Raw genomic sequence first — 20,397 nt, 5'->3', positions numbered from 1 at the left:
TACTTGCGTGAAGCTCTATATGCTTTTATTTCAGCTGGACAGGCACAGGTGAGAACACCTGCTGACACCACAGCAATGACCAGTTAGTTAGCAGATACGGTTTAGCATTTAACTTCTTTCACAAAGACTTCACTTCACTGGCCGGTGCCGGGCAGCGCCCCCAGGAGGCCGTTGGCGGTGGTAAACAGGTTGATGGGTGCCGATCCGTCTGTGATGAGGGTGGACTTGAGTCCCAGAGATTGGAGCATCTTCACCTGCAGGGGGCAACCACACATTAGACTAGTTGTTTTCGGACCCTCGCCCCCCTCCTTCCGCCCCTGGCCAGGACACACACCTGCATTTCGGGTCCGGCCCGGGCCATCTCCTTCAGTGTGTCACTGCCCAGACTCTCCACGAGCTCCCGGAACTTCTTGGCCTCGATCTGCGCCAGACGCTGCTGTTTCTCCACCTCAAGACAGTCCAGGTCCTTCTTGTAGCTGAGCTCCTGCTCCCGGGCCTGAGCCAGGCGCTGCAGTTCTGCCTCCTGCTCCACAGACAACCCCCCTGTCAGGGACATGCACCAGAGCCCTGCTGGAGCCAACCTTGGCCGGAACTCACCGCCTCGATCCGCTGAGCTTCCGCTTTCAGCTTGGCCTCATTCACCGCAGCTTCGCCCTGAATCTTCGCTGCCTCCGCCCGAGACTGAGCCTCGGCCTTGGCTGCACCGGTGCTCTCCACCGCCGCGCTTGAGGTCACATGACAACCAGGCATGAGGAAGCTTACCATGTAGTCATTTAAGGTTGACTTTGACACCATCAGTCACCTGAGTGCCTCCAACTCAAGCAGCTGCTTCCTGGCGCGCTCAGCCTCCGCCTGATCTGTGATCCTCTGGCGCTCCAGCTTTCCGCGAGCTTCCTGTTCCAGACGCTCCGCCTCATGACTGCACAGACACACAGTCATCGACAAACACACAGACTCATGCAGTTCAGCCGTGTGTGCTTACCGGGCCGCGGCCTCCTGGGAGTTGGTGGTGATCTCGATGGCCAGCTGTACGCTCTTCTGCAGGGCGTCCCGGGTCCTCTGGTCGACCGGCTCCACCGACTGAATGTCGACGCTGCTGATGACCAGATTGTTCTGGGGGAAGTGGAGCCGAGGACGTACGGACATCTTCTCATCGAAGCCGAACACGGCCGAGCAGATGATGCGGTTGGAGTTCTGGGGCAGGAGCGTGTTAGCGATAGTGACCATGCCGGTGGGCGGGTGTCTTGGGCCGTACCTTATGAAAGTCGTCAAACTGCACAGAGGCCACTGCGCCTCGGACCCGGGAGGCGATGGCTTTGCAAGCGTCACCAACAAAGTCTGGCACAGAGAAGAGTGTTGCAGCTTCGGCAGCTTCCGAGCGCTGAGGAACGTCAAAGTGCCTGTGGAGGCAGAAACACCAACACACGCCAAGATCAGCGCAGTGCGGCCATATTGGGCATGTTTTCTTATAGTTTAGAGGACCAAGTCTTCACAAGCCACCTTCTTCTGAAGGCATTTTGACCTGTCCTCACAAGATTTAAATGGTTAAAACACCAGTAAAAGTAGTTACTTTAATTACCGGAGTATAGAGCGCATCGGAATATTAGCCCCACCCACTAAATTTCAGAAGGAAAATGGATCTAGTTCATACATATGCTGCAGGGGTGTGCAAGCTGTAGGTTCAGTGGTGCTGTCTGCACCGAAGAAAGGTCAGTGGTGGACCTGGCTTAAAAACACTTCTCAAAACTAGTTTTGAAAACACGCTCCGGCATCAAGACTGGCTCAAGAAACTGCAATGTTCTAAACTTGAATCATGAACTCCTCACATCTTTTACACAATAAAGCCCTCAAAATGTACAATTTTTGCCAGCATGCCCCAAGTTCCGACACCACTGCCGGCCTCAGCAGCTTCTTCTCGATTCCAGACCTCAAGGAGATCGACTCTGTTGACGGAGATGCGGACACGCGGGCAAAAACACCGCATTTTGAGCACTTCATGGTTAAATAAAAAGCGTTGTATTCATCGGTTTCATCGCCTCCGATTTCATCTGATTTCAGCCTATAAAAATCAGCACGTGCGCGTGCATGCATGCGTGTGTACCAGTTGTAGCTGAGCTGCAGCTGCAGCCGGGCGTGGTCGGCCGTCTCAATGGTGATGATGTCCGTGCAGAAGTCCGGTCCCAGCAGCAGGCAGATGGCTTTAATCACGTTGGGTCGCTTGGGTTTATCTCCAGACAGGGACAGAACAGTGAACTGCTCGTCTGGGCCGAGCATCACCATCTCAGGTCCAAACACCACCCTGAGGAGCGGGGCAGACCCGGGTCAACGACCCAGCTCAGTCACCCTGGAAGGCCAGGACTCACCTCGCTTTCTTCTCGCGATAGTCATAGACCTGCACAGCAGCGTTGTGCGGGACCCTGTAGGAGACCACCCGGGTCCGGTCTCGCTCTACCACCTGGGGGGCCCGGTTGCGGTTCGAGCGGTCAGCCAGGGGATCTTTCTGGGACGACAGCAGCTCCTCCACATTGTCAGGGAGGATCTTCTGCCAGAGCTCCTCGTCCTGTGTCAGCATGTAGGTGTGACCGATGACCGCGCGCACCTGAGCACAGGAATTTATGTCACTAGTGTTCAACAGCAGCTGCCAACCATCGCCGCCGCACCTTGCCAGTCTTCATATCTCTGACGTAGATTCCTTCATTCTCGTCAAGCGGGATGGCCGTGCGCCGCAGTACCACCTCCACACAGGCAGGGGGCACATACTCGATGGGCCCCCGCAGCATCCAGCGATCTCCTGGGCGCCGCAGGATGCCACGCCGGGAGCGTTTGCTCCTGGCCTCCTCTTCCTCCTCTTCCTCCTCCTCTCCATCATACTGACAGAGAGAACGGGGGAGAGACGGGAGGAGGGGGGAGAGAAGGTTCAACATGGTGATGCATTGAAGTGAGGGAGGCGGGGAAGACGGAAGAGGAGGTGAAGGAGAAAGAGGAGATGAAGGAGGAGGAAGAGATGAATGGGGGTAGAAGCCGATCTGGGACAGGGGTGAGGAGAGGAAGAGGAAGAGGAAAGGTGGAGGAGAAGCAGGGGTCAGGGATGCTTTCATGTCAGTGAGATTTGTCCTCAGGAGAGCTCCAGTTCCCCTCTCCTCGTGACCTGAGATCCTTCTCGCTCAGTCCAGGAGATGTAGCATACTCAGAAAACGTGAAAAGGTTCAATGGTGGGGACTTAGTTCTGGATGCTTCGAGTTTAGGGTTAGAAAAGGACAAGTGGACCCCGCCATTACCCTGGCGGAGATGAGGTGGCACCCAGAGGACGGCCCACACCACGACTCACCTGGTCAGTGAAGGCCTGGATGGCCCGCAGCACCAGCCCCTCTTCCTCCGACAGCACGTAGACATCCTGAATCCCGGACTCCAGCGTCTCCCCGGGCTGCAGGAAGAAGGAGCGCTCGCCCTGCGCACAGCGATGACATCACCGCTCAGTGTCCGGGCCTCTTTGGGTCAGCAGGCTGGCTCACCTTCACCACCCTCTTCTGGCCCAGCTGGGGCTTCCCATCTGGGCCGACCGGGTCCAGGATCACACAGTACTGACGGCTGCTCAGCGTGGTCACGTTCACCACGTCCACCACTTCCTCTGACACCGACGGGATGTGGGCCTCGCTGTCGGCCATGGTGACCAGCCACTCCTCGCCGGTGCGTCGCTGCCGCCCACCGCTATCTTTGAAGGGACGCAGGGCGCGAACGTGGAGCGCTTTCTAGAGACCGGCGCCCGTGTCAGTCCACACCATCGGCACATCGACCGACACAAGTGCGACACCGACCTTGTCTGTCAAGATGAAGGCGTTGACGATGTCGATGACCTCCTCGTGGGCTCCCGGCAGGTACGCCCCCACCTTCCGGACCAGCCACTCCTCACCTGACACACCGTGAGCTAGTTAGCTCTGAGTCACATGACCCGCCGCTGCCGGCGCTGAGCTCACCGGTCACTCTGGACACGCCACTGCGGTCCACCCCCTCTTTGCGTGCACGAAGTCTGATGGCCTGATGCTCCCGGATGACGGTGGCCTTCACAGTCTCCAGAACCGCCACCTCCTTTCTGGGGATGTATGTCCCTGCAGCACCAGAATCACAGTCACATGGGGCACCAGAAAACCAGGGTCAGGTCACGGCACACACCTGGTCCCTCGAACAGCCACTCGTCACCAGCCACTCTGGCCTCGCCGCCGCTGTCCACAAAGTCCAGCAGCGCCTGCAGGCGCAGCGCCGTGTCCGGGAAGACAATCTGGAGCGCTGTCACCGCCTGTTGCACACACGGAGACGCTCAGACAGACTGGACCACCACGCCAACGGAATGCAGCTCTGGTACCTGCTGGATCTCCTCTCCCGGGTAAAGGGGGAACGGGTCTTGGGTCAGGCGGATCTCCAAGTCTGCATGACGAAGCTTGGCCTGACCGGCCTCGTCGAAGAGAATCTGGCCGTCGGCGTTGCGAGCAACTGGGTTGAGGACCACGCAGTAGTGCCGCGGCGGGACCATGACCATCCGCACCGGGGGGAACAGAACCCTGGGGAACCAGACGCCTCGCTTAGCTCATCCCGCTAAAGCAAGCTTGTCAGGTCGTGGGGTGAAAGCTCGGCCATGTTTGATGACCTCATCGTGAGAATTAACCTCTGACCTCTCATTGTCCTGGCGGATGTAGGTGAGCGGGCCGATCTGCACCCGGGCAATGTTGGTGTTCTGGTCCAGGACATGGATGTAGTGGTGGGGGGGTATGCGGATGATGGACTCCCCCTCGTAGCCGGGTCTTCCCGTGCTCTTTGACATTGTTGACACTGGGGGTTGAACAAAGACGAGGATCAGACCGGGCCACCTGACCTCGGCAAACACAAAGTGGAGAGATTCATCAGTTGCACTCACACCAGAGTGATCGACTGAATCGCTGAGTGGCAGCTGACCTCTGCTCTCCTCCTGACACACCTGAGCTGATCACCTCACCTGTCTGTTCAAACAGTCCACGCCTCTGCTGCAACACTGTGCGTCACCACCACCGCTGTCACTCAACAGAGTGAGAGACTCCGGCGAGAAATGGAACATTCAAGGGCTCGGTTGTCATTTAAATGTAGACGCTTCGCACTGTCAGACGCAGTTTAACTTAATAAAATCTGCTCGTTGATATCAAACGGTTTTTTTTTTTTTTTTTTTTAGCGTGATGTGCTGCGCAGAAACGTCAGGCGAAGCGCCAATAAATGTAATTTAATCATCGATCCTCTTGGTTTGGCTTCGCAGCGTTCGGAACCACTTCCTGATGTTCCGGGCCAGGTTTTTGACGGCATCACTTCCTGGTATAAACTGCGAACTTCGATCCGGACGATAAACCTGCACAGAAACTCTTCCCAGCGGCTTTTATTTGATTTGAAGCAACAAGAGCTGAGTTTATTCTTCTGTTCCTAAAATGTCTGCAGACAGAAACATCTTGAAACTGCAGAGTCCCGTGCGTTTCTTTCGATTCTCCCGATGACGCACATGAAATGCGGACACTCATTAATTACAGTTTGATTCTAAACTCTAAACGTCCGGCTGAGAAAAGTTCCATGTTGCGCCTGGAAACATTTCAACCCAAGTCCAACACTGAAGACAAGAATCGCATTTCTCCATGAAGCACGCCTTAAACTCACAGGTTTTCCAGCGGAGTTCAGCGAAGGTGAAGTGTCAGTTGTTCCCCGGGAGGCAGGCGATTCACACCGACTTGAAGTTGCGCAGCTCGGGGTAAAGAAGACGGGCTGGTGGGCGTGGTCGGGGCGTGACGTCTTCCCGGAAAAATCATGACAGGTCACGTGGTCTGCAGAATGCGGTTCTGCTGCGTCACGCACGCACCACTTGTTTGAATCAAAACCCAACCCAGAACAACGCAAAAACACAAGAATATGAAATTACCATTTTAGACCATAAAAAGGCACGTGATACTTGTACATATTTGTTCATTTCCCACGTCACCGTGGAAACAGTGGACACAGCTGCTACCAGCGGGCGGCGCCAAAGTAACAAAACAGCTGTCGTGAAATCTTTTCTCTTTATTCATGAGGACGTAAATAGAGTTATATATTAAAATGTGTAATTATGACGTAAATATTATCTTACACGAGTGGACAGCAAGGGTCACGTGACTCAGGAATTGTATGAAAACACGCAGACAAAATGTCATACAAACAACTTTGGTTGATTCTCTGCTTGGTTATCACATGAGCTGTTTTGTATAAAATTCTTTAAAAACTTCCCTTTAAAAACTGGATTTTCACAAAACTCACTCACACGATCGATAAACATCTGAAGTTAAATAAAGTGGAGTTGGTCGTTAGTAATTTCAGTCAGACATCACGTTAAAAAGCAAATAAGATGATTGAAAACAGAATATACATGAGGAAACTCACCAGTTCAGCTGAAGAAGCATTTCTATAAATCAAGCTCTATGAATCAGATGTCAGTCGCACTGTAGGGTTAATCAAGTGGATCAGTTCTCGGGCATCTATTTTGACTTGAGCACCAGTTGGTCGTCGGGACAGGAAGTGACATCATGCAGCAATATGAAGACAACGCTTGTCTATAAAATAAATATTTGCATCCTTGTATAAAAGAACGGAGCTTGTTCTGGATTAATGTGCTGACAACACACTGGCGCCACAGGGATCTGTCCACGCGCATTTTCGGCATCAACTTCCTGAGTTCGATAAGTCGGTTTCTCCGGAGGACGTTCACTCCAACATGGCGTCCAGCTGGTCAGCGAGGTCGTCAAACATGTTCCCGATGTCGTCCAGGATGTTTCCCGCCGACTTGACCACGTTTGCCCTGCAGGTGACAACAAATGTTAGAGCTGCACTCGAAGGTGGTGAGGTTGGTGCTCACCCTCCCGAGTCGTCCAGGGTCCTCTCCACCGCCTTCAGGGCCTCGGCCAGCGAACTACTGGTTTGCTCCAGTCGCTGCCGCACCACTGTGTCCCCTGGATCCAGCTGAGGAAGAGGGGATGGGCTGGGAGACGGGGGGACGGGAGAGGCAGGTCCGCGGCAGGGAGACGGTGGAGAACTGAAGGCCAGACTCTGCACCAGGCTGACTGTCACTGGCGGGGCAGTGACGCCTCCTGCAGGGCCGAAGTTCAGGTTCAACAAACAGATGTCGCTGCTGTGGCTCAGGTCAAGGGTCATCTCAGAGTAACCTGAGTCAACAACCAGGTGGTTACCTTGAGCTGCCGGCAGACTGTGTCTCGCTGGTTTGGGAGCGATGACAGGAGGTTTCGGGGACAGCGGAGGTCTGACGCTGGACTCTGTTGCGGCACTGTTCGGACCCTCACCAGGTCTTGGGCTGACCCTGTCCTGAGACTCTTCCCCTTCCCAGCAGGGGGAGTCGTCCTTGTCTTTGGTTCGGTGACGCCGCTTCACCGTGTCCGACTCCGTCAGATTAAACTCTGGGTTCCGGGTGGCGAGCTTCTCCAGTGGCTCAAGCACGTCCTCTGCCCGCGGCGGCGCCGGTGCTTTGGGCCGCTGTTTGATGGTCAGGTTCCCCTCCTCAGCGAAGGGAATGCACTCACTGGAGCTATGCTGTGGCGAAGAGGATCCTTCGATGCAGACTTGCTTGGGTTCCTCCTCCTCAGAGTCAGACTTGACCCCGCGGTCCAAGCGGGACGCGTCGTTCTGGACACAATCACTGTTGATCCGCCTCCTGGGCCCGCCCACCTCGGACAAGGACGGTTCCTGCTGCTGAGGGTCCGTTTTTCCCTCTGTGTCGAAGCTGCTCTCCAGAGACGCTGCACTGTTCTGGCCACTTCCAGGGCCTTCCGTCACAACACCTCCGGTGGAGGCGGAGCTGGCGTCACTCAGGTCGACGCTTGTGCCGCTACTCACGGAGCTCAGCCTCTTGGGTGGAGGCGGAGGAGGGCCTTTCTTGCGAGCGCGCACGGCGAAGGACTGGCTCCGACCCACCCCGCCGCCGGACTTCTCCGGACTGGACTGTAACCGAGCACCGTGACTCCGGTTGGGTCTCCGAGTCAGCGTGGCATAGGACGGCAGGTTGGCCGGAGGAAGGGCCTGCTCCTCGTCATCGTCGTCTGGCTCTCCGTCCGACAGAGCGTAACGGCTCGCACTCTGACTGCGCTTCTTGGCCGGTGCAAGCGCGCCGGCATGGTGAGACTGCAGGTAGTTAAAACCCTTTGGTGCTGGAGATGCGAGGGGGGAGGAGCCACAGGAGCCGGCGAGTCTGGGTTTGGCGGGCAGGGCCGGGTACTTGAAGACCGTTGCTGTCCCCAGAGGAACCTGCTTTGCCCTCTGGTCCCAGCCCTCAGGGAGGCTCCGCTCCTTGGCAGGACTTGAGTCCAGACTCTCCTGGGACCAGCTGTGGGGGCTGACAGAGGCAGTGGGAGGGTCCTGGGAGCGGCTGGATCCTCTGGAGCGGGAGTCAATGCTGTCCTGGCTCTGAGAGAGCCCTACCGCCTTCTTCATGTCCTCGCAGCCGGCATAGCGGCTGCACATGGCGGCCTGCAGCTCAGAGCTCAGCTCGCTGTCCTGAAAGGTCAGCATCTGCGGGGTGCGAGGGGACGGCGCATCAGTGCCCCCTTCTGAAGACTCAATGGCCACCAGGTGAAGTGAGCCGGGGCCTTTGCGCCGCACAGTGCCGTGACCCAACTCCGCCTGCCCAGCTGCCCGATGGATGTCGCAGAGCTTCTTCACTGCCAGCATCATCTTCTTCTGGTGACCTGCAGGGGGCAGACTTTCACTACATGGCAACCAGTCGAAAATTCAATCTCCGGCAACAGATCCTGACCCAGTTTGGTGACTCCGATCTCCTGCAGGTCCTCCCAAGTCAGGTCCTTGACTATACCAATGGTGTCATAGCCATTCTCCACCAGATGCTGCTGGTACTGCGGCAGCCCAATAGAGCAGAGCCACTCGCCCAGGTCTGACTGCGGAGGAAGCAGAACCTGGTCAGGTGCGACGTCGCTGCTTCAGGCCGAGTGGGTCTCACCGGGATAAAGTCTGGCAACCACTCTGGAATGTTCAAGTTGTTGATCTCGATGGAAATCTTCTTGCGGTGACCGGGTTTGGTGACACCAATGGCGGTCAGGTCCTGAAGCACAGCGAGACAAGGTCACACAGGGCTGTGAGGACATGTGTGTGTGTGTGTGTGTGTATTCGTCAGGTGGGAGATCACCTCAGGCGTCATGCGACTGATGGTTGGGACGTCGTATCCAGCATTCAGGAAGTTCCTCGTGTACTGATCCAATTGGAAGTCGCTCAGCCACTGATAAATGGCCTCGGCATCCTGACACACACACACACACACACACACACACACACACACACACACACTCTTTTCACACGCAGTTCTGGCAGGGTGCCGCATCTCTTACCTTGCCCTCCAGCAGATCCCCAGGTCGCACACTCTGCTGACAGAAACTAGGATCCGCTGCTCGCTGCACCGTCACCGTGGCCCTGCGGGCAGCACCACCTGCAGGGCAGGAGGAGGGTCAGCTGCTGGAGCCCGGAGTTCTGGGTCCAAAAACCTTACATACCAGTGGGAGGGTCCTTGTCTTCAGGGCCCAGAAGCGGGGACGCCGACTGCAATCGAGACCGAAGGAGTAGTTTGTGTTGGACAAGTCTGAGTCCAGGGTTCTTACCTTGCTGATGTGACCCGGGGTGTGCGGGAGTCCATTGGTGGGGTTGTTGCTCTCGCTGCTCTGTCCACTGCCAGCGCTGCGAGTGCTGCCGACACTGCCAGTGCTAGCCACACTGCTCCGGTCACCTGCTGACCCACACAAGAGTGAGGAAAGATCCAGAGGGAGAGGGGTGGCCTCTAGGTGGCAGCAGACCAGGAGGGAGCAGGGGGGTTAGTTGCTGTGCTAGCAAAGATGCGGTCCTGGCATCAGCAGAACCACAAACGTCTGAGGAGAGGTGCCACGTCTACGTGTCTGGTGAACCAGGAGCGACGCGCTTCGAGCAAGCTTGTCAGCGCCATCTAGAGGTAAAGCCACTCTGTTGCGCCACCTGTTGATGTCGGTCAACAAGTAACTGTGATGTCATGTCTTGCCATCCGCTAAAGCACCACTGCCGGAAAAGCTTTGGTTCTGACCCATTATACTGTCGGACCTTTCAACAGTAAGATATTTCTTGAGAAACTTCTGCTTCTTTCAATGAGGCCCACTGGTGGCAGAAGCCAGTATCTCGGGTGCAGGTTCAGCCCGAAGCGGTGGGATCTCACGCGGTTCTGACCCGACTCATCGAGACGACTCAAAGTCACCAAACCCACAAAGCCAATCAGACGGGTCTTCAGCGGTGATACACAGAGGGTCCGGTTGAGTCGGGTCGAGATTTGCAGGGAGTTCAGCTTCAGCCCAGCGGGTGGAGGGGCGTCGGGTCTTACCCTGACACGAGTCCCTGAGCACCCAGATGTCCTGGTACAGACACCTGGACCGGGACATGCGGCTCCACGTCGGACCTGACGGACCTGACGAACACACAAACATGAGTTCTGGCTGCAGGTCCAGAGGCCGGACTCCCGTGGCTGAGGGCTTAAGGACCGCTGGGCCCAAGAGGAGCGCTGACCTCTCACTCACACACGTGCTCACTAAGCGTGTGTGTTAGTCATCAGTGTGTGTGTGTGTGTGTGTGTGTGTGTGTGTGTGTTAAAAGCCTGTGTGAGAGAATGTCGGTGGGTACCTGCATTAGTGGCGAGGCCATTGGGGAGGGGCACAACCACGTTGGTGGGGGGGACATGGAGGGAGTGGTCAGAGAGGGGGGCGGAGCTCAGGCTGGCAGTCAGGGGGGATCTGGTCAGCTGACGCTGGGGGGGCAGAGAGGCGTGCCGTGATAAAGTCCCGCCCCCTACAGGGTGAAGGGAGGGGATGGTTAATGGACTGATTAGGAATGAGGTCAAAGGTTAAGTTCTGATGAGGTGGTGCATGGCAGGGCTTCGTGCATGAGGACATGGCGCACCCCGGTGAGACTGACCATTACGCCTGCTGATGACCTCCACGATGGACGGCGGGAAGAAGCCCACCCTGTCAGTTCCTCGCTGGTCGTGGATGTGGCCCTTCCAGCGTCCATCTGCGTGCTGCTCCAGCACCTGGGGAGTCACGAGAATGGAGCCTGGGGTCTTCCATATCGCAGAGCCAGGGCAGGGTCAGAGGTCTCACCGTGATGACATCACCAGCACGGACGTTCAGCGCCGTCGGATCGTGAAGGTTCCAGAAGTCCTTGAGTGCGCGGACCTGCAGCACTCCGGTTGCTTCTGCACCACATACACAGAGGGAGGGGTCATGAGCGGCGGGGTCACGTCAGGGATCAGGACGGTGCCGTCACCACCCCACCTCGCAGCAGCTGCTTGATGTCCCTGCTGGCGTGTGAGGTGGTGAACTGGTTGACAATGTCCAACGCCGTCTGGTTGTAGGCGTTCCTGATGTTGACGTCCACGCCGGCCTCGAGGAGAAGTCGCACCACCTCCGTCTTGCCGTACAGCGCCGCCTCGTGCAGAGCGGTGCCGGACTTGGTGGTGGAGTTGATATCGATCCCAGCCTTTAGCAGCAGCCTGCACACACAGGCAGGTCAGCGTGGAGGGGGACAACCAAACACGTCAGCCGGACAGTTCTCACAGGATGACGTCTTTGTGGCCGTTGCGAGCGGCGAGGTGAAGCGGCGTGGTGAAGGCCGAGTCGGTGGGCTCCTTCCTCTCGCCCTCCAGCAGCGCCACCACCATGTTGCTGCTGAGCAACAGCTGCGCCACCTTCAGCCTTCCGAACTCGCACGCCAGGTCCAGCGGCGTCTTCTTGGACTTGTTCACTAGGCAGGGGTTGGACTGGTGCTGTAGCAGCATCTCCGACTGTCTCAAACACACACACACACTGTTCTGAACCCCGGAGTGCATGGACGTGACTTTGCCGGGTCAAGGTTGAGGACTTACCACCTCATAGTGACCGTACTGCGCGGCGAGGTGCAGCGGGATGTGGCCATCCAGGGAGACCGCGTTGACCGCCGCACCTGAACGCAGCAGCATCAGCACCGACTCGGCCTTGCCCTGCCAGGCAGCGTAGTGCAGCGGACGCATGCCTGCACACATACAGGTGACGGTGAGAGAGTCGTGCGCACTTGTGGAGACTCCGCCCACTTACCATTACTGTCCCTCACGTCCACCGACGCCTGGGCGTCCAGCAGCGCCGCCAGCAGCTCCGACGTCCCGGTGAGAGCAGCGTGATGTAGAACGGAGAACCTGGCGGGAGGAATCAAAGGTCACGTGACCAATCGAGAGAAGAAAAGGTGCAGTTCTCACGTGACCCAGCAGGGGAACCATTGTGCGACTGCGGCCATGGCAACCGACGCCGCAGCTATTCCATCGCTGGAGTTGTGTTTGTGTGTCCATAAGTTCTTGCCTGTGTGTGAATGCTAGCACCGCTTTGTGTATGTGTGTTTAAGAAAGCTGTGTGTGCTCTCCAGCTCTGAGTGTGTGTGTTTAGTCAAGAGACACCAAGTTACACAATGGCCCGCAGAGAAACTGGGACTGACAAGGCAGCACACACCTCACACACAGCCCCAGATACACGCAGACCCAGCGACACTCACCCGTCTGAGTCCTGGTAGTTAATGTTGAGCCTCTTGCTGGAGCCGAGCAGCTCTGGAAGAAAAGCAGGTCACATTGTGAAGCAGAGGAACCAGCTGAACCATCACTGAAGTCCATCTATAATAATAATAATAATAATCTATCTAATAATATAATCGAATGTAAGGAGCCCACAAGCTAGCAGCTACAGGTCAGGATGCTGGAGCTTATGTTGCATAGGTGCTATTAAGGAAGTTATTCCGGAGCTGACATTGTAAGCGGCGACCTGTGCCGGCTGTTACCAGCCAGTGTTGACATTCTGAGGTCAAAGGTCAGAGAGCTGTTTGCTGGGGAGACTGAACAGCTCGACATGAATGTGATGCCATCGTCCTGATGGCTGAACTCCGTGTGAGTATGTGTGGGTCTTTAAGGCCTCAATGCTTTTCTCTCTCTCTCCTTGTGCTCAGGGCAAGCAAGCGGTAGAACTCTGCATTCCATTCTTCTGACATCATCACCCCCGCCCCCTTCCTTCCTCCCCCGGCTTCCTTCACAGACGGCTGGGAATCGAACTAGAGAGTCAGAGGAGGACGAGTCGTTCTGCTGATCTGATGTGGGCGAAGCAGCAGCAGGGGATTGTGGGTATTGAGTCTGGCCTCCTTGAAGTTTATCGCATATCGACTCATGTACAAACATTTCTGCACACACACTTGTGCACTGAGACACATACACTTGTTGACTCACACAACTCGCATACACACACTGACCCCAGTCTCGCACATAGACACACATGTATCTCGATCCTTGTGGGGACCTCTCATTTTCCCCAGCCTCTCACCCTAAACCTAACCATCCAAAACACATGACTAACCTGAACCAAGACTCGGAACTAAAGTGGAATGCAGTTAAAATCACACAGTTGCTATGAAGTCTTCCTCCTCAAATTGAGGCTTAATCTGGTAGGGTCCAGCCAAATGTCCCCACAAAGTCATACGGTCCTCACAAGGATAGTCTTGCGTGTGTTGTCAAGGATTAAAGTAGGATAAACAAGTCCCCCCACACACATATATAGAGTGAAAGCAAAGTGAAAGTGGAGTCATCACTCAGTCACATGACCCGAGGTCACGTCACGTGACTTCATATTTGTAAAGAAAAGTGACAAAAGAGAAAAGATGGAACATCGTTACGTAAGGAGGCACCGGGGGGCAGGCGGGGGAAGTGGGGAGGGGGAGGAGAGTGGATGAAAGTCGAGGAAGAGTAGAAAGAGGACAAGGAAAAAGTAGCATGGAGGAATAGGAGGAGGAGGAGGAGGAGGAAGGGGAAGAGGTGGAGGAGGAAGGAGACATGGAAACTGGCCTTCCTACTTTCACAATCATATTTCATAGACCAGTTCAAACACATGACCTCTGACCCCAGATCCGTACAAGATCCATGCACAGACATCAGAATCTGGACCATCATCTCAGTCATCTCCAGTGAGCCATCACTGGCAGGTGAGCCATTTAAGATGAGTCACCCGCCGAGTCACTTACTGGTTCTGCCGGACTTGAGTTTGGTCAGAAGCCTCTGGGCGGTCGGCAGGTCTCCGTTCTTCACTGCCTGCAGTAGCTCTTGCTCCTTCCCCATGACTCCTGCCGCTCACAGGCGCTCCTCACGATAACATGCCGGTGGGCAGGACAGCGCCGCCTGCTGGTGAGGCACGGAAACCAGAGAAAGGTGAGTGGACGGGAGGAGCAGGTGGGAGTCAGTCATGTGACAATAAATGTCAGTTTCATCATCTGTCCAATCAAATGCTGTATGGCGGCTGCAGAATCTTCACTCCGGATAAGTTGTTTCCATTTTATAACCCCTATAGGTTAAGACAACGCCCCCCTCTTCACTCAGTACACTTATCAAACTCTTCCGGGCCGCTGCTCTTCAGAACCTTTCTGCTTGACAGAACTTTGTTGCTCCACAAACACCGCGTCCCGGTCCGATCCACGGTGTCCTGGTTACTGGAGAGGCGCGGAGCTGTCAGCACCAGTTACTCCATCATGTCTCCTCAGGCCATTTTCACTCTCAGCGTGGACCGGACCAGGCTCAACTCTGGATGTTGACAGCCAGGCGAGCAGCTGAATCCTTGTTATCCGGAACCAGTGAAGACCTTGTAAGAAAAGTTTGACGTGGACTGGCCACCGGTCCGTAAAGGTCTCATTTTAACGTGCGCAACCCGAATGATTGCGGTCAAAGACACAGTTCGGAATAGTTTCTGTTTTGGCCCCAAATCAAAGTTCGGCTTAGATTATACAATATCGAAGCCCAACTCCACTATCTCGCTCAAAAGTCGTGCGCTGGTGTTTGAGACGACCTCACGTCACGTCCTCAACTTTATAGAGCTCATATTGGACCCGAGTCCAGCGGCGCGAGCTCGGAGATCCGCGGGGGGAACGGACAGCCTCGGTCCGGAGTCTGGTGCGACAACGGTGGCCAGAGCTTCACCCTTCACCCGCCGCCTTTTGCGAACCAGAACCGGACACTTTCCCCGCGTCTTCAACTCAACCAAACAAACACTGGATTTACCTTTAACTGCGGAAACTGGACTGTTTCCCAACTCGCAGTTATGGAGTCTCCAGGAAACTATTCCCGATCTTGTGATTCCGCCCAGAACTTTCCTTTTCCCACCGCGCTCCCGTCCACAGGCGTCGCCCCGCCACCGTGTCCAGCGCCGCTGTCGTTCAGAGTCCACATCAAAGACTCTGATTCGGGATTTTGGGGGACTTTTCCTCTCGTTCGGACGTCCCTTGCGCCACTTTTCCCTCCGCCGTCCCGAGCCCTCAAGGTGTCAAGTTACACGCGACAATAACAGTACATCCGCAAGGCGCTTTCAGAATAATAGCCAACTACCGGACGTTCCTAATCACAGTGAGAACCTGGTCCCTATTGAAAGGGTTCAACTAGTGGCAGGTAAAATCGAAGTTATCGCTCATAAAATAACCCCAACATAGACCAGAGATCTAGAAAAAAAAAAGAAGATCATTGAGGGCGGGTGAAATACTGTCACCTGCTGAGGAAGACAGGGAACTGCAGTTCACATGTCGCTATAAATAATAAACAACACGTGGAAGCTCTAAATGTATATTTATTTTTAGTAAAAACCAGCCACTCATGAGTACAGACTACATTAGTTAACACACGTCAAACGAGAGTTAAACTACCAAGTTCCAAGTTTGAATGAAAAGGCTAGTTTTCTCATATCAATAGCCAATAACATTGTGGTCAATCAGTCCAGGGAAGCTGTTCAGAGGGAGTAGAGCTTGAGCTGCTCCTCCACCTCCCCCTCCGTCACGCCCCCCAGCGCCTCCTGGTTCTCCCGCAGCAGCAGAAAGATGGCGGCCAGCTGCTCCTGCTGGACCCTGAGGACCACAACACTTAAGTTAGTTCAACCTGAGAAGCTCCCGCTCCATGTTCTCCTCAGGAAATCCACCGGTCAGGTGGCCTGGTTCTGTCAGCTCAGTCGACCCATGACTGGACCAGCTAGCGTCCGAGGACGGAGCTAGGAAGAGGATCCGCACCTCTGAATGAGGCACCTACGAGTGAAGCGGCTGCGGTGCTTCAGTCAGCCGTAGGAGGGCGCCGTGAACAAGGCCGTGAATGTGACCAGCAGGTGTCGCTGTCCGGCGGACGTGAACACACGAGACAAATCACTTCAGCTGTTTATTGGCTGCGATTGAACCACAAATAAACACCTTCATTCATCTTCTCTTTTGTGGTTATTTTCCCTTGAATTTCTTCCTTCACAAATTCAGCATTTACATTTTAAGATCAATTTAATTTACTTAAATGAATGGCATCTCCTTTACTTCATAACCTAAGACAAAATGCTTTATTGATACTGAATATTTTGAATGAAAATGATTCTTCTTGTTTTCAGATAATGAAATAAAACCGGTAAATACATTTGCTTGTCTTCACAACGCTTCAAACATCATCAGATCTGAAAGAGAAAAAAAAAACATAAATATTTGTTATTCACCAAACATCAAACAAAACCATGTATAAAACATGACCCAGCAGTAAAAACTCACCATGAGGAGGCTGTTAGCAGGCAGCATGCTTGTCATCATTAGTTAGCATGTTAGCAGCAATGCATCCTTCCTTGTGCGACAGGAATCGTCGGTGAGTCTCACGGCGATCGAGATGGATGCTAACGTTAGCGCCGACTAGCAACAGGCCGAGTGTAAAACCACCAACTCAGCAGTGAGCGTGAAAATATTTACCGGACGAAACAGCATAAAAGTAATCCTGATTCATCATCAGCACCGGAGGAAATGCTGAGTCATAGAAAGTTATTTTCCCCAAAATCCAAATGTGAACTCGCTGACTAATCACTTACTTTTTAAGATATGAAAACCATAAATAATAAAGTAGCTAAAACTGCTGACGGATTAAAAAGAACTGCAGTCATTGTTCACTCTAAAAAATATACAAAGCGCTGACTCATCCTTCACATTGAATCGGGTGGACAGCGTCACGGGACATCAAAGGAGTTGTCTGATGTTTGACCTGATGAGCTGCGGCCAGATTGACAGGAGAATTAGGAGATTAACCAGGATTAAGCAGCTGCCGGTGGAACAGCTGGCCGTCATGTCAGTGGCCAACCTGAGCAGCAGGTAAGGGATGACTCGGGTCAGTGGGTGAGGATGACTCACTGGAGACTACACACTGAACAGGGGTCAGGGGTCACAGACTACACTGGGCACCTTACCAGCGCAGTGTCGCGCTCGGACGATGAGGCGGTTACAGAGACGTAAGGTCGGAGGTGAACTCGACCCTGCAGAGATAAAGCTTCATGTGGAGCACTGCGACTGTGAGGCGTGAGAGCAAGGCTAGAACTCGGGGTGTCACACAGGAAGTTAAGTCAGTTGGGTCGCACCAGGTCATGAGGTTCAGGCTGACCACCACATTCTTGTTAGCAGCACCAGCAGTAGGAGCAGAACCCATTCAAGCACTGTGTGTGTGTGTGTGTGTGTGTGTGTGTGTGTGTGTGTGTGTGTGTGTGTGTGTGTACCTCTGTTCCTCCATCATCTCCTCCTTCGTCATCATCGTCTGCAGTTTATTCTGCTTCTTCCCTGGAGTGAACGTCACTTTGTCTTCAGCCTCACCTGCCAAAGACACAACATCTCGTCTGAGACACACTTGATGACATTTATGGGACACTATTGGGTGCAGCGTTTCTCTGCTGGTCGTTACTGAACAGAGCAGTGTGTTGGTGTTTGTGTCTCTCGTGTGTGATGTCATCGGGTGAATCGAGTTGATCAAATGGACACCAGCTGCGGACCAGATTAACGGTCCAACAGATGGCGACACACACACACACACACACACACACGCACACACACACACACACTCACACCTTTGAATTCATCTGTTTCTGGTCCCGGTGAGGTGGCAGGAACTTCTTCTGCTGTAGAAAACACGCTTGGTTCTGGTACTGGCTCTGATCCTAACTGGATCTTTGGTTCAGATTCTGGGAGGGTAATGGGTGCTGCTTCTGGTTCCGGAGCATGAATAGGTTCTGTATCCGGGCCTTGTTCCGGCGTTGTTAGTGGTGCAGATATAGGTCCAGATTTCAGTTCTGATGGCAGCTCAACAGACATGGGCTCTGCTAAAGAGGTGGATTCTGGTACTGGGACAGATTCTGTCACTGGATCTGATGCTGTGAAAGATGCTGGTTCTGGTGCTGGGACAGGTTCTGGTTCCGGTTCTGAAATGGGGACCGATCCAGTCAGTGGTTCTGAAACAAGGACCGGTTCAGTCACTGGTTCTATTGCTGGAAATGGTTCTGGCACTGGGACAGATCCAGGTTCTGGTGCAGGTACTGTTTTCAGAACTGGTTCTGATACTGGTTCTGGAACAAGGATCGATTCAGCCTCTGGCCCAGGTGATGGGACAGAAAATGGTTCTGGGAGAGATGTTAGTCCTGGCACAGGGACAGACACTGGTTCCAGTAATGCCTCTGAAACTGGGGCTGATTCAGTCACTGGTTCTGGTGCTGGCACAGACACTGGTTCCGGTATTGGGACAGATGCTAGTTCTGCTGCTGGTACAACTATTGGTTCTAGTACTGGAACAGATTCTGGTTCTGGAGCAAATGCTGGTTCCGGTGCTGGGACAACTATCTGTTCTGGTACTGGAACAGATGATGGTTCTGGTTCTGGAGCAGATGCTGGTTCTGATGCCAGGACAACTATCGGTTCTGGTACTGGAACAGATTCTGGTGCTGGGGCAGAAACGGGTTCCGGTGGTGGGAAAGATATAGGTTCTGGAGCAGATGCTGGTTCTGGCACCAATGCTGGTTCTGGCACTGGGATAGATCGTGGCTCACATACTGGCTCTGGTGCTACAGCAGAAACAGGTTCAGGCGCTGGGACAGATAGTGGTTCTGGTTCTGGAGCAGATGCTGGTTCTGGAGCAGATGCTGGTTCTGGCTCTGGGATAGATTGTGGCTCACATACTGGCTCTGGTGCTACAGCAGAAACAGGTTCAGGTGCTGATGCTGCGGCCGGTTCTACTGTGGGTTCAGGTGCAGAGCACGGAGCTGGTTTTGGCTCCTGCCGAAAGACAGAATAATTTCTCGTCACAACTAAAAACCATGAGGAAAACAAACCACAAATGGTGCTTGGTTCTGGTCCAAATTTAGAGCTTCAGCTGACTCGCCTGTCGCAGTCGACCTATGACCTGAACTGTCACCCACAGACCTCGTTAAAGCAGCCGGTGCTGACAGAAATATTCTGGTCCACTTGACAGTCTGGTCAAGTGTTCCTGTCAGTCCGTTTTCATGGGACCTCATATGGACGTGTTTGGTCCTGGTGCTTCAGTGACCACTGTAATGGATCTCTGGACACCAGATGTCACTGAGACCTGCTTCCCTTATGTTGGTCATGTGACAGTGCGTGTGTAAATATAGGAAGCATGTTGGGCCCAATATAGATGCTTGTAACCCGGGGGGCGGAGTTAGTGATCGTCACGCCCACCTTCTACTAAACCTGGCTGATCATTACTCAGCAGATTTACAGCTAATTAGCATTTTAGCTTAATTTCTGATCGCAGTCATGGGCAGATTTCATCACAGTGCAGTTGGAGAATTCCTGGGCCGCTAACGTCCACATTCACATGATGCAATTGGAAAGGAGTTTTTATTTTTTTTGTTTATATTTTGCGAAGAACAGACCAAACTTTCCATATTAATAATAGCAGAACTAATAAAAGTGTCCACAGCGTTCATCACATGACTCGCAATGTTTCATTCAGCCTGAAGTAAGCGCGTTAATTCAGTTTAAATAACATCGAGTTCTGGGTTTGATAAGTCCGTCTAAGCTTTAACCGCACAAAAAAAAAACATTAAATTAAAAGTTACTTTCTGAAACACATATGGGAAAAAACGGCAGTTAAAGACTTCACAAGTCTCATAGACTAGTACTTAAAATGTGTCGGGTGTCTGACCTGGACCAGAGGCGCTCGGGTCTCCACAGGTGGTCTGCTGTCACTAGTGCGTCCGCTTTTGGGTTTGTCATCGGTACCGGTTCTTCTGCCGAACCAGGACGAAGCCACCACGACTGCGACAACGGTGAAGAGGAGCGCGGGAAGCAGCAGTTCAAGCTCCATGACGCCGCGTGAGTCCGATGGGAGTCAGGAGTGAAGAGCAGCAGGAGCGGCGACGGAGATCGGTTCCTCTCACAGGAAACGGACTGGTGGCGCCTTTCAAAATAAAGGCATTTTTATAACCCATCTGTCAGCTCCAGAGAGAATTCACCTGCTGGCGTGACGTCATAGTCGCACGTCACCTGACTCGTCCT

General features: G+C 53.9%; 3 protein-coding genes across 12 annotated transcripts; all 3 read right to left on the bottom strand.

Annotated features, from left to right (window-relative positions):
* Positions 1 to 8: 8 nt before the first annotated feature.
* Positions 9 to 5,816, bottom strand: mvp (major vault protein). The gene is made up of 17 exons (XM_053851572.1): positions 5,668 to 5,816; positions 4,668 to 4,824; positions 4,361 to 4,556; positions 4,171 to 4,294; positions 3,975 to 4,106; positions 3,816 to 3,910; positions 3,513 to 3,749; positions 3,329 to 3,448; positions 2,661 to 2,870; positions 2,364 to 2,599; positions 2,102 to 2,299; positions 1,256 to 1,400; positions 983 to 1,194; positions 803 to 919; positions 598 to 724; positions 335 to 523; positions 9 to 254 (listed from the first exon to the last, which is right to left on the bottom strand). The coding sequence occupies exons 2-17, from the start codon at positions 4,814 to 4,816 to the stop codon at positions 135 to 137; spliced, it is 2,607 nt and encodes an 868-aa protein (XP_053707547.1). The 5' UTR covers positions 4,817 to 4,824; positions 5,668 to 5,816; the 3' UTR covers positions 9 to 134.
* A 142-nt stretch (positions 5,817 to 5,958) lies between these two features.
* On the bottom strand, positions 5,959 to 15,396 carry LOC128750919 (caskin-2-like). Of its 6 annotated transcripts, XM_053851560.1 has the most exons (20): positions 15,122 to 15,395; positions 14,095 to 14,251; positions 12,589 to 12,640; positions 12,141 to 12,238; positions 11,933 to 12,078; positions 11,625 to 11,851; positions 11,343 to 11,560; positions 11,169 to 11,263; positions 10,984 to 11,098; positions 10,693 to 10,857; positions 10,397 to 10,480; positions 9,654 to 9,778; positions 9,549 to 9,594; positions 9,387 to 9,484; positions 9,188 to 9,298; positions 9,002 to 9,103; positions 8,801 to 8,939; positions 7,224 to 8,732; positions 6,893 to 7,124; positions 5,959 to 6,835 (listed from the first exon to the last, which is right to left on the bottom strand). In XM_053851560.1, exons 2-20 carry the CDS (start codon positions 14,186 to 14,188, stop codon positions 6,742 to 6,744), a joined length of 3,750 nt encoding a protein of 1,249 aa, XP_053707535.1. In that variant the 5' UTR covers positions 14,189 to 14,251; positions 15,122 to 15,395; the 3' UTR covers positions 5,959 to 6,741. The 6 variants fall into 6 exon arrangements, with proteins under 6 accessions (XP_053707535.1, XP_053707532.1, XP_053707531.1 ...); XM_053851557.1 differs by having other exon boundaries at positions 6,893 to 8,732; positions 14,095 to 14,248; positions 15,122 to 15,396; XM_053851556.1 differs by having other exon boundaries at positions 6,893 to 8,732.
* A 308-nt stretch (positions 15,397 to 15,704) lies between these two features.
* On the bottom strand, positions 15,705 to 20,273 carry si:ch73-366l1.5 (FILIA-N KH-like domain-containing protein). Of its 5 annotated transcripts, XM_053851593.1 has the most exons (5): positions 20,045 to 20,273; positions 17,955 to 19,152; positions 17,610 to 17,703; positions 17,307 to 17,372; positions 15,705 to 15,954 (listed from the first exon to the last, which is right to left on the bottom strand). In XM_053851593.1, exons 1-4 carry the CDS (start codon positions 20,204 to 20,206, stop codon positions 17,339 to 17,341), a joined length of 1,488 nt encoding a protein of 495 aa, XP_053707568.1. In that variant the 5' UTR covers positions 20,207 to 20,273; the 3' UTR covers positions 15,705 to 15,954; positions 17,307 to 17,338. The 5 variants fall into 5 exon arrangements, with proteins under 5 accessions (XP_053707568.1, XP_053707566.1, XP_053707567.1 ...); XM_053851591.1 differs by having other exon boundaries at positions 15,705 to 17,575; positions 17,608 to 17,703; XM_053851592.1 differs by having other exon boundaries at positions 15,705 to 17,372.
* Positions 20,274 to 20,397: the final 124 nt, after the last annotated feature.

The sequence above is a fragment of the Synchiropus splendidus genome, chromosome 19, assembly GCF_027744825.2.
Source record: "Synchiropus splendidus isolate RoL2022-P1 chromosome 19, RoL_Sspl_1.0, whole genome shotgun sequence".
NCBI classification, from domain to species: domain Eukaryota; kingdom Metazoa; phylum Chordata; class Actinopteri; order Syngnathiformes; family Callionymidae; genus Synchiropus; species Synchiropus splendidus.
The sequence above is the reverse complement of the archived record's forward strand: the minus strand, read 5'-3'. Positions and strand labels throughout refer to the sequence as shown.

Coding starts and splice junctions, on each gene's coding strand:
- si:ch73-366l1.5 (XM_053851590.1), bottom strand. CDS start 20,206: ATGGAGCTTGAACTGCTGCTTCCCGCGCTCCTCTTCACCGTTGTCGCA. Junction 19,153..20,044: donor CCCGAGCGCCTCTGGTCCAG/GTCAGACACCCG, acceptor GTCTTTCGGCAG/GAGCCAAAACCAGCTCCGTG. Junction 17,704..17,954: donor AGAAACAGATGAATTCAAAG/GTGTGAGTGTGT, acceptor TGTCTTTGGCAG/GTGAGGCTGAAGACAAAGTG.
- mvp (XM_053851572.1), bottom strand. CDS start 4,816: ATGTCAAAGAGCACGGGAAGACCCGGCTACGAGGGGGAGTCCATCATC. Junction 4,107..4,170: donor GTGGCTGTTCGAGGGACCAG/GTGTGTGCCGTG, acceptor CTGGTGCTGCAG/GGACATACATCCCCAGAAAG. Junction 1,401..2,101: donor CTGCAGCTCAGCTACAACTG/GTACACACGCAT, acceptor CTGCCTCCACAG/GCACTTTGACGTTCCTCAGC.
- LOC128750919 (XM_053851557.1), bottom strand. CDS start 14,188: ATGGGGAAGGAGCAAGAGCTACTGCAGGCAGTGAAGAACGGAGACCTG. Junction 10,481..10,692: donor TGGCCTCGCCACTAATGCAG/GTACCCACCGAC, acceptor TGTGTTCGTCAG/GTCCGTCAGGTCCGACGTGG. Junction 9,779..10,396: donor GCTCAGGGACTCGTGTCAGG/GTAAGACCCGAC, acceptor GTGGGTCAGCAG/GTGACCGGAGCAGTGTGGCT.